General features: G+C 37.3%; 1 protein-coding gene across 2 annotated transcripts in view; it reads right to left on the reverse strand.

The window, feature by feature from the left end:
* The window catches only part of GFPT1 (glutamine--fructose-6-phosphate transaminase 1), a 56209-nt gene that overhangs the window by 28113 nt on the left and 12448 nt on the right, over positions 1-15648 (reverse strand). Inside the window, exons 3-10 of one of the 2 annotated variants that reach the window (XM_044377543.3) lie at positions 14361-14468; positions 8783-8908; positions 7388-7446; positions 5931-6065; positions 4437-4498; positions 3402-3481; positions 3144-3197; positions 133-238 (exon numbers count right to left, since the gene is read on the reverse strand). In XM_044377543.3, the coding sequence (XP_044233478.1) occupies positions 133-238; positions 3144-3197; positions 3402-3481; positions 4437-4498; positions 5931-6065; positions 7388-7446; positions 8783-8908; positions 14361-14468 (730 nt within the window). The remainder of the gene's footprint in view (positions 1-132; positions 239-3143; positions 3198-3401; positions 3482-4436; positions 4499-5930; positions 6066-7387; positions 7447-8782; positions 8909-14360; positions 14469-15648) is intronic. The other variant, XM_026484129.4, reaches the window with a different exon arrangement.

Here is a 15648-nt window from a genome sequence, read left to right on the forward strand (position 1 = left end):
CTCCAAAAAGGACACCTCCATTCTCCCTGACAAAATTCTCCCACACAGGATGACTAGATATGTACAAAATGACTTGGTTTCAGTAACACGAGAAGTTTTATTAAAATACTCTAACCAACGAAGGAAGCTCACCTCGCATCAGAAGCAAAGTAATACTCCACCGCTTTTTCTTCCACAGGGAAAAGGCAAGTTGTACTGTCCACACGAGACAGATTGCAGCTTCCTTTCTTGTCCTTCCCTAGAGCACAGAGTTCACACAAATCAGCAACCGTGTAGGAAACCATGGCCGATGTATAAATAGACAAAATGTTCTACAAAATCAACAAAAAACCATAGCAACACAAAATAATCTCAGCAACTTTAAGATGCTAGGTAGATCACCTTATTTCCATGCAATAAGCCAACGAGAACAAGAGACACAAGGTGTAGAGTGAAACAGCAACTATCAAAGAGAGCGTGGCAGATACGAGTGCTACGTTACAACTCTTAAAACAGAATATTTCTTTTCCAGGTAAAAGGCAAATAATTCACTAATATCACTAACTTTTTTTTAATCAAAAGTATGTATCACCTAACTTTAACTTCATACAAAACTTGATAGAGTACATAAGTTTATGTAACTAAACTTATAAAAATTACAAAAATATCAAAATTGTGCAATGAATAAAATGAAGACTAATGGCATATTAATTTTTATTATCTTATAACAAAACTTCTCTAGATTTTAACAGTAAGTCAGCAGAACAAATCAAGTTGTAGTCTACACTAAGTCTTACTTCAAAACAAAAAAAGATACTTATAACTCTCTAACCATCATATACCATGTGTGGCACCTACTGCTAAGGACTGGAAATATCATAAACCTAGAATCTCTTCTTTCTTAAAATTGGGTTTTCTTACATTTCTTTTAAGTTAGGATAAAATGTGGTCCTTCTGCAATAATAACATCCTCTAATCCTAGAACTTTAGAATTCTGGCATCTCTACTTAATTGTCAAGTCATGAATGAAGAATATTTTCCTTTTTGCTCATTCACAACAAAAGTCAAAACTGGAAAGCAAAGTGAAGTTTGACAAATTAGCCAAATATAGGGGGGGAAAACGCTTTAATTAAAGACTATATAAATGTCACAGAGACAGAAAACAAAAAGCACCTTTTTCTGAGATCAGGACATTTACAGACCTTATAACTATGGACATAATGGCTAGAGGACACAATAAATATACTTGTAAAAATTCATACTGTATCTATCCTCTAAAATGCATGTCTATAAAGACTTGCTTATAATTATTCTTAGAAATGTACATCCAAAGTTCTCCACAATCGTGCTAGCATGATGTTTTAGACATGAAAATAAAACAGCTCTTTCCATCCAAATTCAATAGCAAAAAAGGTATCACACTTTAAAAAACACGTGTAAGATGACATCGTAGAAAAAATAACACTACAGAAAGAGAAAACAGATCAGTGTTTGCCAAGGCCTGGGTATGGAACAAGGGCTAACTGCAAAGCTCCAGCTGGAGGGAACGTTCAGGGAGATGGAATTGTTCTGTACTTTGTGGTGGTTATACAACTGTATGCACTTGACAAAACTCATGAAACTGCACATCAGAAAAAGTGAATTTTCCTAATGTAAAAAAAAGTGAATTAAAAAAATGTACAGAAGGATAGCCTAGCACCGATATTTTCAAAATAAATACAACCAGCTTTAGGTTATATAATGCCCTACTGGTGTCAAGTGTCACTATATTCCTTCTCCAAATATTTATTCAAATAACAAGGTATATTATAATATCTCAAAGGATTTAAGATATCATTGCCTATTTAAATGAAAAGAACATTACCACCTATATGACTCTTACAATCTATAAAACGTTTGGCCATACATCACTTTTCTCATTTGATTTGAGTGGAACACAATCATTACCATCCCCCTTTATTTTGTCAGTAGTTACACCTGGAGAAAATCTAAAAGCCAGTCCCGTGTTCTCCCCTTGATATAGCCTGTTCAAAACAGCCTCTTTTTTAAACTAAGTTTTGCTGAGCCACACATTATCTACCTACTAGGAGCTAGAGAAATAAAGGTTACTAAATTTAATTCATGATCTTAAAAAGATGTCTCATGTTAAGTTTTTCTTCTAGCTCCTTAAAACCTTAGCCACTGTTTTTCCATTTTTTTCCCTAAGAGCAGCCTACGAAAATGTACAAGGTAACATAAAAGTAATGTATACAAGAGCAGGATTCTTAACAGAAATCTGGAACTCTGGATCCAAAATTCTGTACTCTCACTGGTTAAACTAGTTTTTCTTCTGAAGCGGGAAGGAGAGGGAGAAGGAAAGAAGAAGAAATCGTAACATTTCATGACTGAAGGCTACGTACGGAACTTTCCACTTTAAAGAGCTGAAGCAGCCACTATCTAAGGAGGGACGGGTTTAGAGTCCTTTGCTAATTTTTTTTCAAGAAACCAAGAATTATACATTAATAATATGGGTTTCAATTTTCTGAATTTACCACTCCCTATCTTTTACTTGGAAAGCTTTTAATAATAAGTAAATGAAAAGAGCATGCCATTTGTTTTCTGTCTAATTATATTAATAAAATGATCCAGAATTTGTATGGCTGAAAGTCCTATAAAGAAAAATAAACTTCAAACAAACAAACAAAAAAAACAAAAAGATTCCAATTTCAAACAAGGCAATCAAGATGTTGAATGTAAATCTAAAAGTAAAATGTCATGCATAAAATAAAGATCTAAAATAAACATAATTTAGTGAAAAGTTAGGATAAATTAAATAACTACCACTGAATTCAATTTACAATAGCCTAGCACACAGTGCTCTTTTCCCAATCTAAATATCTTATTTATAATAATGTATCTTACATGATTTTAATTTAAAACAAAAAATTTTATAATTTTAAATCTCAGAAATTTCAAAGAAACAATTAAAAGCGGTTTTCTAAATGCCAAAAGCAGACAGACAAAATATACTCTGCAAATTAGAAAAATGTCAAAATATGTTTCCCCATAAAAAAGCACATTTTTAGAGGCCCAGCACATTCATTCACTCCAAGAACAAAGAATTAGTAAAGAATGAACAAAAGAGGGTAAGATTCCTCCCCATCCATGCACAGTGCATTTCCCACCTCTTTCTCCCTGTGATCCCCACCGTGTGAATTTTGATCCAATCTGAGTCCTAGCTAAGGATATACAACAGAAAGAAATTCTCCTCGTCAGAGAAATCACAACAACAAATCCTTTTCATGTCTAGACAGAACTATATGCTATACATGAGTGTATCTGACCAAAGAGGCATTTACTTCAATTTAATGAACACAATTCTTTGTATCTACTGCACTCAAATTTATAGTGTCCTCTTGGCATGACATAGGAAGGGTTTTTACCTGTTCTGTAGAGTATTGGAATGTGATCAGTAGAGAGCTTATGTTCACTTCGTACACCAATCAAAAGAGGGCTACCTCGTCTGTTAGTGCAAAATGAGGCAGAATTAAATCATTTTCATAAATAATGCGCAGATATAAGTTTTCATGAGCCAACACTCGTCAAATAATGTTTAAATTTTCCCTCTAAGCGCAACTTCAGGTATAACAAAAGAATAACATAAACAGAATTTTTAAGAAATAGTAACAGGGGTCAGCAGACTCTGCTCCCGAGGCCAGGGCTCTCTATTTTTGTTACACAAGAGTTTTACTGGAACACAGCCATGCTCTTTCTTTTCCTTATTTTCCATGGCTGCTTTCATACTCTAACAGTGAAACAGTGGTGCTACAGAGGCCATATGGCCTGGAAAGGCTAAAATATTTACTCTCTGACCCTTACAGAGAAGTTTGCCAATGCCTGTTCTAGAACAGTGTATCTGAAATGTTTCTTTTTAAAATGTCAAATGGAACCTTCCTTTCAATTGTACATGGAATTCTGATACATGAATGTTTAGCACGTTCTCCTTAGTCACCTTGCCTTCATATTAAAAACAGCTCTTTCTTGCCAAATACTAGGGCTTCCTCCTGTTCTAAAAAGGACGTCATGATGAGGCCTAAATACCTTCGCAAAAGTAGTGACGGCACAGTTATCTAGGCATCTGTTTGGAATATATACTTCCAAAAAATCTGGAGAAAGTTCATGTTTGGGGCCTGAAACTAGAGAATACTCAATATCCAAATTCACAAAGTAACTACGGTGTCCCACTACAGACAAAAAGCCAGTTATAAATGCCAAAATAAATTTGCTTTATTAAGGGATTCTGTTAAATGGAAGAGTGGTGAAAAACAGACAAGAACATATGAAAATAAATATATTCAAATGGCATCTCTAAGAAAGTCTTTACAGTGAAGGGTAATCAATGTGTACAGAAAACACACTTATAATTCAAATGTTTCAAAATACATATAATTATTAGTCATTATTAAATTTATACATACCTTGTGCCAACTGCTTGGCCAGGAAAATGAACACTTTTAAATACCAGTGCAAAAGCACCTTCCTATAAGAGGGAAAAAATTCATTAGCAATACTTACTATAAACAATTATCAAATGTGAAATGCCTAAAACACATTGGCTTCAGCACAGAAATTTTTTGTCCACATGCTGCTCTTCGGCAGTAGGCTATAAACAAGTCTGAAATTTAGGTAGACACTTATTCCTGAGCTTTGGTGTATCCAAGACACATTTTTTAATCAAGCCCACTCCTGAAATACACTCAATAGATAATAGCTCCACAACAGACTATTCTAAAGCACTTTTGTACACATTTCTCAACAGATACATCCTATCTCCCATACTGCACATTAGAATGCAGGGAAGAGAGAATTAGAAAAGATTCCAAGCTCAATATTCAAAACCCATTCTCTGGTCCACTGATCTTACACCACTGCTAACTTCCATGCTTGGTGACCTTGATAACTAGAGATAAATATATACACAACCACAATTATTAACATGCATACCATACGACCTCCCCAACCCAACCTCCTCAGGGACCGGGCCTAAGGAAATCAAGAGTGAAAAAAAGAGAAACAGGAGGTAGGAGAGGTTAAGGGATCACCACAGAACACAAACTGGGTTATATAATGAGTAGAAATAAGAAAAGGCTGGAAAGGCACAATACTCTGCCTTGAGTAAAGGAAAGGAACAGGCCTCTATATTCTCCATCTTCCTGACTCCTCCATTTGCTGCAGGCATCGTGAGATTTGGGTAGAGGGAAGAAGTGAGGGTTAGACCCCATCAGAAAGAAGTATAGGGCTTTTAAATGTGGAAGGTAGAGTTATGAATGGAGATGGGGGCAGATATCACGATGATTTAGACTTTTGTGGATCTCTGGCATCTCTAATCTTTAACTAGGACAATTGGGATGGGATCAAAAAGAATGCCATTTTTTTCTTGGGCTGGGAAATACTTTACTACAGTGTTATGAGGCCAAGGAAAAGTCCCCATAAGGAAAAATAAGGAGTTGACTATACTGGCTCAGAGACATGCAGACATTACCCCAGAATAAAGAGTGCGCATTTTACTGAAGCTACCTTTGTGCTAAGTTACTGACTGAAAAGAATACCTGAGTGAATAGGAAGCAAGAAAGTGATGAACTGTGTCTACTGTATACATGTTTGGGTGGTATGTATGGGTTTGTGTGTCTGTGTGCGTGTGCGTGCACATAGCTTTTGGACAAACTCTTTGACTTTGGATTATTTTTAATTCCCATGACACTAAACTATAGTAAAAGAAGTAGAATTTTAAGTGTGTGGGAAGGGAGGGAGTCAAAGAGTCTCTCAAAATTATTCAAGCTGAGTACTAATATATATAGGAAATAAAAGCCAAAAACACTTAAGAAATTAGCATAGTTTCTGCTTATCTTAATTTTAAGAGTTTGTTGTGATTAACACTGGCAATAATTATCTTTAAAAGTGTGGTTTAATACCAATTGTTGGATAACTCTCTCCACCAAGGTAGTGAAACTGATGTCTTGACTTTCCCGATTGTCATACATGTACTTAACAAGCTTGGCAATTGTCTCTGTGTCTGTTTCAGATTCAAAGTCATAGCCTTTGCTTTCCTGAAATTAGAAAGGGAAGAAAAAAAAATTTGACACATTTAAGGAAACAGTCATGAAATCCAAATCTTTTCTATAGAATTTTTTTCCTCAAAAGTTTCACTAACCAATTTCTAATATTTTTTCAACACCATACCCCATTACCCATTGTTCAAAATTCAAGTTACCATCTAATCATAGTGAACCCAAAATGTTAAGGTATTTTGTGTGATTTTGAATATACACTTAAAATTATATGAATCTATATATGCCACATACAAATTAAGAACATTTTAAATAATTAAAGTCACAAAAGTCATGAAAAGTCACAAAACAACAATGCCATAATGAGTATAATGACTTTCACAGATAATGAAATTGCACTATCCAACACAATAGTCATTAGCTATATGTGGCTATTTTTTTATTTTTTTAAAGATTTTATTTATTTATTTGTGAGAGAGAGAGAACATGAAGGGGGAGGGCAGAGGGAGAAGCAGACTCCCTGCTGAGCAGGGAGCCCGACACAGGGCTCCACGTGGGGCTCGATCCCAGGACCCTGGGATCCTGACCTGAGTGGAAGGCAGATGCTTAATGGACTGAGCCACCCAGGTGCCCCATATAAGTGGCTATTTAAATTTAAACTGATTAGGGGCACCTGGCTGGCTCAGTCAGTACAGCATGCGACTCTTGCTCTCAGGGTTGTAAGTTTGAGCCCCACGTTGGCCGTAGAGATTACTTAAAAATAAAACCTTTAAAAAATTTTTTTTTAATTTAAAAAAATAAAAATAAATTTAAACGGATTAAAATGAAATTAAATTTCAAATTTAGTTCCTCAGTCACAGCAGCTCAACAGCCACATGTGGGTATTGGCTATTATACTGGACAGCACAGATACAGGCTTCCAGCACAACAGAAATTTCAACTGGACCCCAAGAGGCACTCAGGAAGGTCATTACCACGACTATTACTATAGAGCACATGGCTATTTAGGGCAGAGAAACTTCATCTAATCTGTCCTAATTCTTCTTATATATCCCAGAATCTTTTATAAATGACAAACAAGGTCTTTCACAATGCCAAAGATGTCCCCCCACCCCAAATTCCAATTTTATTTGAGCTTTGGAGTCATTTATAATAAAGTCAAATAATTATTTCCTATGCACATAAGAAACAAAAATATCTCACTGTCAACAAAGAAAAGTCCAGTAAACCACATCCCCTTGTAACCATCTCAGGAATTAGCTGATCATCCCTAGATGGTGCTGCACATTGCAACAAACCACCTCACTGCTTCCATTAGAAATTTCTCAAAGCCTCGTGTCTTTTTGGGTCACTTTACTTACCAAAAACTTTTTCAAGTCTTTGTAGTTGGTGATAATTCCATTGTGAATAACAATAAATTCTAAAAGAGATAAAAATTATTGATGACAAAAAATTATAGGTCTGGTAAACATCATAAATAGCCAGTACTGTCAGATTTTTCTCAAGTCAAAAAATTTGTGACATGCTATAATTCCAAGTATAAGCAAGTATCTTCTAGTTTTCATTATCAGACGATCCTCGGGTAGGTCAGCAGCATTATTCATGTGGTTTAGTGGAAGCGCACAGTGCCGGGGACGTGGACATAGAGGGGAAATGTAATAAACTGGGGTCTAGAGACATCAACTTCACTTGTGGCTAAACTACTAACCCAATGTCACCATACGAAAGGGGCAAACTTCCTGGGCCTGTTTCTTCATTTGCAAAACGAGAAGGCTGAATTATATAACTCTTACTCTCGCTTCTTTGTTCATTCGTTTTTATGCAGAAACATTTCCTAAGTTTAAAGTAAAAGACTTTCCAACTAGAACAATCACCTGATTTACATTAAATGAAAAAGTTAAAGAACAAGAAAAAACAGTTATTCAGATTTATAGTGAAATTTACTCAGGTGAGGTCCAGACAACTCTTAAAATGTCAGATAAATTGATGTTAAAACAGTATTCCAAGATCAAATACATATGTAGTGGGATAATTTTCATCTCTTTCGATTAAATAACTAAAAAATATAAATGCAATATTTTAAATCCAGGAGTATATAATAATAATAAAAGAAACTCGTTCATCTTAGAACATTAGAACCACTTCATTTTTGAAAAATGGTAAAGGAAGTGAAAAAAAAATCAAACATTAAGCAGTTAGATGTGAGGAAGTTTCTCTTTGTAGAAGTATGTGAGATAAGTGAAAAAGGAATGAGAGTATTTGACTATCACCATTTTACAAAGCCCTGAAGAAATAATTCATGTTGGCAATGATCATCTACGGACACTAATAACACAAAAAGAAAAATGCCCAAACATCACATACGTCCAGATGTAAATCAGTACCATACCAATTTACAGTGAAGAGAAGGGACAGAAACATGGTAAATGATACCATGGAATGCATACAATTAGCAAGATCTAGACTGTAGGAAAGCCTACAGGACAAACCCCACAGTGATCTGCAAGGAAAAAGGAGACAAAGTGAGAGCTTCCAAAATATCTGGGTGGAGGGGTATAGAGAAATAGAACAGATTGGGTATTAATGCTAAAGCTGGTGAGACACACACCCGGCTCTACATACTCTCTACTTGTCAATCTGTCTGAAACTTTCCAGATTAAAAAAAAATTAAAATAACAAAAACATAAGAGCCTTCATTCTTCTCCCATTATCGACCCCTCTACAATCACTCCAAAGCATGTAGAATGTGTCCATACCATTATTTTTATCAGAGCGCTGGGGATGGCTATTGACAGGATTGGGTTCTCCATGCGTTGCCCAACGCGTATGAGCTATTCCAAGGTGTACATCAAATTCTATATCCAAATCCATATCCTGTTGTTCTGAAGAATATGAGAAATTCCATTATTAAATCACACTGTAGAGATGTTAGAAGCTATATTTAAATATAATTATTACAGTGCTGCTCACCTGGAACACACAATTATTGAAACTGAAAATCAGCCATATTCAAAATAGTAATTAAAAGATTCAGGAGTTAATGCAGTTCAAATATTTAGGGCAAATGAATCCAATAACAACCAGGGAGATAAAGCAAATGTGACAAAGTACTAACAACCAGTAAAACTAGATGAAGTATAGGGGTGGTTGATGCACTGTTCTTTCCACTTTTCTGAAGGCTGGAGAATTTTCAACTGAAGGGTTATAGACAAAAAAAGATAATGTGACTTTTTAAAAAAAAATCTAATCTTTGCCTTGAAAAAAATTCAGTACCACTTTAACTAAACATGTAAAAATAAATTCACATTCTCAATGCCACACAACCTTATGAGTGCAATTTCTTCGGTCCCAGTGAATGTAAACATATCTCACAATATAAACTGCAATTATGGAGAGCTTCTTAAATCAAAGAATAGTCCTTGAGAATAGAACACCATGAAAGTATAGGGGTTATGGACGGATGTTCCTTTATCCTAAAAAGCAGGTATTCTGATTCCTTTTCCCTATAAGCTATCTCTTCTTGCTTTTTCCCAGGAAAAAATAAAAGGCAGTTCTTGTATTTACTAGTAATGCCCTCCTTCTGATTTCCTAAATATAAAATTCATTTGGCAAAGAAACCAGATAACCAAGCCTATGAGAATTAGGCCTAAATTAAGAAGAGCAAATTGCTCAGAAGTCTCAAATAGGAAAGTCCGTGCATTTAATTTAGCACAGTCTTCGTGGTTTTTACACTGGCTAATCAGACATCATTCTAACACACGAATCTGATCAAGAAATGACGCTTAAAATCCTTGAACAGATTCCCATTGCTTAAAAAGTGGTTTGCATCCCTAATTACCCATATGAATCATCTTAATCTTGGTCACAGGGATTTATAAAAAGATCCTCCAATTCTCACAAAGAGCCAGAGAGCCATTTTCTCACAAGATAAAGCCCCAGTTCCTTTCTGTGGGTACGAGGCCCTCCACCATCTGGCCCTAGCTACCTTTACATTCCCATTCTCCCACCTCTCCCACTACCCCTCAAAGCCCTCAACACACCTTTTGCAAGTAACAACAGCCACCATTTACTGAGAGCTTACCTGAAGCTAGGGACTTAAGACTTCCCATTGCCCTATCCCTATCAGTATGACCCAAGCAACCATCAACTAAACTACTTCAACAGAATCCTGACTGGTCTCCCAATGTCCAATCTTCCCTCTGTACAATCTAGTCTTTGCACACTAACCAAATGATCCCATTAAATCATGTCAATCCCCTAATGCAAAATCTTCCAATGGCTTCACGTGGCACATGAAGTAAGATCCATCTTTCTGAAGACCCTACACGACCTGGTCCTCAGTCACCTCTCCAGCTCATCTCCTCCACTCTCCCCCTCACTTACTGTGCTCTAGCCCACCGACATTCAGCTATTAGCAGGCCACACCCACACAGAGTCTTTGCACTTGGGTGTTCCCTCCACCTAGACCGTCCCCCTTCAGATGATAATGCGTTCACTGCTTACATGTCACCTCTACCATACTTTCTCTTCATAGCACTAATCATTACCTAACATTATATATTTATTTGTTATCTGGCCCTCTCACTTAGACAGTAAGCTCCATCAGGCCAGGGAGTTTGCCTATCTTGTTCTCTGTTGTGTAACCAGGGCCTGGCACAATGGCTAGAATAAAATAAGTATTTAAGAAATATTCATTTTGTTATTGAATCTTTACAATGCTCTGTTAGGTACCATTGTCCCTATTTTACAGATAAAGAAACTGAGGCTCTAAGAGCTCGGAGAACCTGCCCTAGGTCATAACTAATAGGAAGCAGAGAGAGGATGTGACCCCAAGTCCGGCTGACTCCAGAACCAGAGATCAAACCCACAATGGCATACTTTGCTGTACTATTATAATATTTATGACATGTGCTAACCAGGCTTCTACCAGGATTTAAGTTCTACAAAAGCAACAGCTTGCCTTATTATCTTTGAATCCCAAGCACTACGCTATAGAGGGCAGTTATTCAAATTTTTGTTAGATGGCTCAATCAACCAACAGATAAAATCATCAATGTATTCTTTCCTGGCTTAACTGTGTCCTGAATAATTAAGGTGACCTGATAAATAACCTCTGAAAAAGTAAAGGATTACTGTTTATCACTACTTAACAGGCTAACGCAAGCAATGAAAACATCTGACTACTTTGTTAGGCTAATTATAATTAAGCCACCCACCCCCACCCCCACCCCCTGGCCACGCTGGCAATAACAAGAGTCTACAGATTGAATCCAATTCAAATTCATAGTAATTATCATACCTATTTCACTGTTGCCAAAAGAACATTATCTAATGCCTATTAAGAAAAAAATCATTGCTAGAACAATAAGCATATTTCTCACAACAAATATTTTATGTTTCATAAACTTATCATGACTCCCAATCCTTGACCCTTCCTATTCACTCTGTTACTCTTTCTAAAGCCCTCTGTTGAACCTTAACTTTAGATAACGTCCACATCCAGTTTTCTCTTCTCCCCACCCACAAACTGACAAGCAACATCGAAGAGAGTTAGAAAATTCTGTAAATTGAGTCCATTTCAAGTTCATGGTAATCACCAAACCTATTTTACTGTGGCCACACAGGAGCATGTCCCCATGTTCCTTATTCATTAAGCCGAAAGCTCACTCAATTCTCCCAACAGCTCATGACATCTCTTCTGTTTTCCTCAAGCCTCAATCCTACTGGACAGTAACTCAATATCCCCTTTACTGAGCTTTTCCCCTTCACCTCCTAACTGCTGTACTTCGCTCTTCTTTTACCTCTGACTCCTATAAAGGCTAACTTCCTACCTGTGCCTTGACCCTTCTGAGCTGTGATCCCTCCATAATTTGCTTATTTGCATCTTCTGTCTTTCCCCCCCTCATGCACCCCTACGGCTCGTGTCCTCTGCATGCCTTTTCTTAGATGTAATCCTTCTTTTTTAAAAAAAAAAAAAAAAAGTTCAAACATATTTAAATTTGTTGGCAATAATAAAACACTCAAAGACCTACATCCAAAGATAACAAATGTTAATGTATAGCCATTCATGGTTTAAATTTTATGATATAAAATATTTTTAAAATCTTAAATTTTTGTTACAAATAGTATCCTTTACTGCCGACACCATGTAATGACAGCACCTACTCCTCTGTGACAGTACTTCCTCCTGTGTTTCAATTTCCTCATCTGCAAAATGAGGATGATAATATTAGCTACTTGACGGGTTATACTGAGGACTACCAAGGCACTTAGTAGAGTGCCTAGGACACAGAATGCAACAATTAATGTTAGCTATTACTATCTAAGTCAGAAGTTACCGACAACCAATCTAATGGCCTTTTCTTTGATGACTTCCTTCTCTTTTGTCTTAACAGGTCAAACACTGAAACTTATGGAGTAACAAAGTGAACACCACAAGCACCCAAATACCCACACCCAGAGTTAACAAATGTGAACATCTAACCATTTTATGCTTTCGATTTTTTTTAAGATCTAAAATAAAAGGAGGCAGTTGATGCCTCCTTTATGCCCTGGCCTCATCCCATCCCCCCCAGGGGATTCTTGAGTTGGTGGAGAGCTTTCCCACCTGTGCCTTTAAACACCCAATACACTAACATGCGTCCACAAATGCTAGTATTCTTTTCTGTTTTCTTAATCTCCCATTCTCTTACTGGTAGACATTTAGGCTGTTTCTACATTTTGCTGCAATGACTCTTGTTGTCATGTCTTCTTGTCCGTAGCTTCTTTCAAGCAGATGCCGAAGAATGGAAGCACCTGGTCACAGGGTACAGACACCTCCCATTCAGACATTGCCAGCTTCCTCTTCAAAGTCATTTATCACAAATTCACTGGCAATGTCTGCGAGTTCCCATTTCTCCACTCCCTTTCTGACTTTCCTTCAGGAGGCCGCGTGTTTCAGTATGTTGATAGGCCAAGATGGTGATTCTGGTTACAGTCTGCCTTCTAGTCTCCCATACTCTTCTACCAGTACTGCAGAGTAAAAGGACTACTCACCATTCCAGCAAATTTGGCTTCCCTATTCTCATCTCTGCCCACGCTATTCTACTCAGAAGGTCCTCCTTTCCCACCTTCACTGCCCAAACGGAACCAGCAGCCTTTCCTTCCATATGCCAAGTCTCCCCAACCCCAACTCCAAGTGCGAACTAGCTCTCCCCTGAATCCTTCAGCAATTTGTTTGTTCTTGCCTATGGGACCTACTATACTCAGCCTGGTGTACAGGATGTAGTACACGGAGCAGACTGAGTATTTATAGGACAGTTATTTGGGTGCCTGCCTCATCCCTAAGCTAATCTTACCCACAATACATGCAAAATAAGTATTGATCTAGCATGTTCAGCAAGTACTACAAAGTTAAAAGTTCTGCTTATGTGAAAAAAAAAAGCGACTAAGCCCATCATTTTCCCCTTCTACCTGCACTCCTTTACCATGATTACAATGGCATCCATTTGAGCAGGTACATAAAAAAACCTGTTTTCTTGGTTTTGTGGAAGATTTTTTTTTTTTTTAAGAGACAGAGTGTGATAGGGGCAGAGGGAGAGAAAGAATCTTAAGCAGTCTTCCACATCCAGCATGGAGCGTGATACAGGGATCGTCTCATGACCCTGAGATCATGACCTGAGCCAAAACCAAGAGTCAGACTTAACTGACTGAGCCACCCAGGTGCCCCTGTAGAAAAAGTTTTTTTAATTTTTTTTCAGTCTATTTATTTCAAAGCTTTTAAGTTTCCTGTGACAAATGAAAATGTATAAGTATAATGTTATGAACTAAATACTGAGAAGTATGTCCTCTTTAATGAGGTATGTATCTCTGGACAACTACTTTATGCCAGGGAAGAAAATCCTGAAGCAAAAACATGACACTTACCTGATTACATCAGATCTACTAAAAAGGGCAACATCTAGGCTGACTATACGTCCAAAGGAGAAGTTTACTCCCAAGTAAAGACAACTAAGTGAAGACACTAGAATAAGGGCACCACTAAAAATACCTTTTGTCCTACGAAAGGCCCTTCCTCAGGAATGGTGGTTACTTCATTTTAGGACACTGAGCTTGCTATGAACACAATGTACCTAACTAATTTCCTTTCCTAGTTAATATGGGCATTTCTGAAGCTAAGGTACATTGTCTGCTAGTAGAGACAATAACAAACTACTCTTCTTCCCTCCTCTCAACTTTAAATACCACTATACTTAAAATGGACCCCAAAATATGGGAGGAACAGGAATTTGGTAGGGAAGGGAGAAGGAAGCAAAGGGAGGGGAGGGGGGACAAAATTCAAACTAAGTACATTACTGTGAACTTCTTCATCCAGTGCCTTAACTTTCCCTTTCTTCTTAATGAGCTGGATCTTGCAGGCATTGGCTTCCCAATCCTTGTCATTGCCTCCATCAACTCCCACACCTAAATCATCAAGAGGCAGAAAAGCAAGACTTAGAAACTTACTTAGATTATCATCGTGAGCCAAAAATTTTAATTAAAAGTTATTTTTTCTAATTAATTCATTTGTTCATCAATTCACATGTACTGACAACTTATTATTATATGTCAAGAAACGGGATAGCTCCTAGAAACAAAAATGAAAATACCTCAATTGTTTCCCTCAAATTTCTAACAGTCTATTCAGAAGACAGGGAAAAAATAATTACAATACAGTGTGGGTTTGGGTTATAACAAAAGTGCTACAGGTTAAAAAAAAAAAAAAAAAAAGTACTACAGGTTGGGTGGCAACCGGAGCACAACGGAGAAACACAAAAGGTTGGCACCCATCTCAGAAGGGGAAGAAGGAAGGAACAACAGGAAACACATTTCTCAAAATCCTACTTAAGGTCCTAAAGAATTTGACAAAGTTACCTGCAGGTACTGAAAAGCACGGGGTAGTTTCAAATCAAGAAATCATATGGCAAAAATGTTTAGAAAATTCTCTTTAGAAACAGAGTATAGACTGAAGGGGAGAAAGAGAAGAAGACACCAGCTGTCAGAAGATCTAGCTATCAGGGCGTGATCCCGGAGTTATGGGATCAAGCCCCACATCAGGCTCCTCCGCTGGGAGCCTGCTTCTCCCTCTCCCACTCCCCCTGCTTGTGTTCCCTCTCTCACTGGCTGTCTCTCTCTCTGTCAAATAAATAAATAAAATCTTTAAAAAAAAAAAAAAAAAAGAAGATCTAGCTATAGCAAAGCAAAAATGAGGAGGCCATGAACCAGAAGGGGGTAATGAAGACAGAGATCAGTGATACTGAGGGTAGAACTGTCTGGATGCAATGTGAAAATGCAGCCTGAGTCCGGGATACCTCCTAGGCTCACAGGACTTGTTGAATGATTGCTGAATAAAGGAACCCAGAAAGAACAGAGTGGGGAGTGTATTCAGTTCAATTCTGGACGTGCAAGTTTACAATAGCATGGTTTCTCCAGGAAGAAATTTCTAAGGGGCAGTTGGAAATACAGGTCTGCGGCTTGGGAAATATATGTGGGTTATAAGTCACCAACATATAGGAGGTTGATGAAGTCAGAGCTCACTCATGAAGACACAAAGTAAGAAAAATGGGCCTAGGAAACGATCTTGAAAAAATATTACTATTTAAGC

The sequence above is a fragment of the Ursus arctos genome, unplaced genomic scaffold (genome assembly GCF_023065955.2).
Source record: "Ursus arctos isolate Adak ecotype North America unplaced genomic scaffold, UrsArc2.0 scaffold_8, whole genome shotgun sequence".
Lineage (NCBI taxonomy): Eukaryota > Metazoa > Chordata > Mammalia > Carnivora > Ursidae > Ursus > Ursus arctos.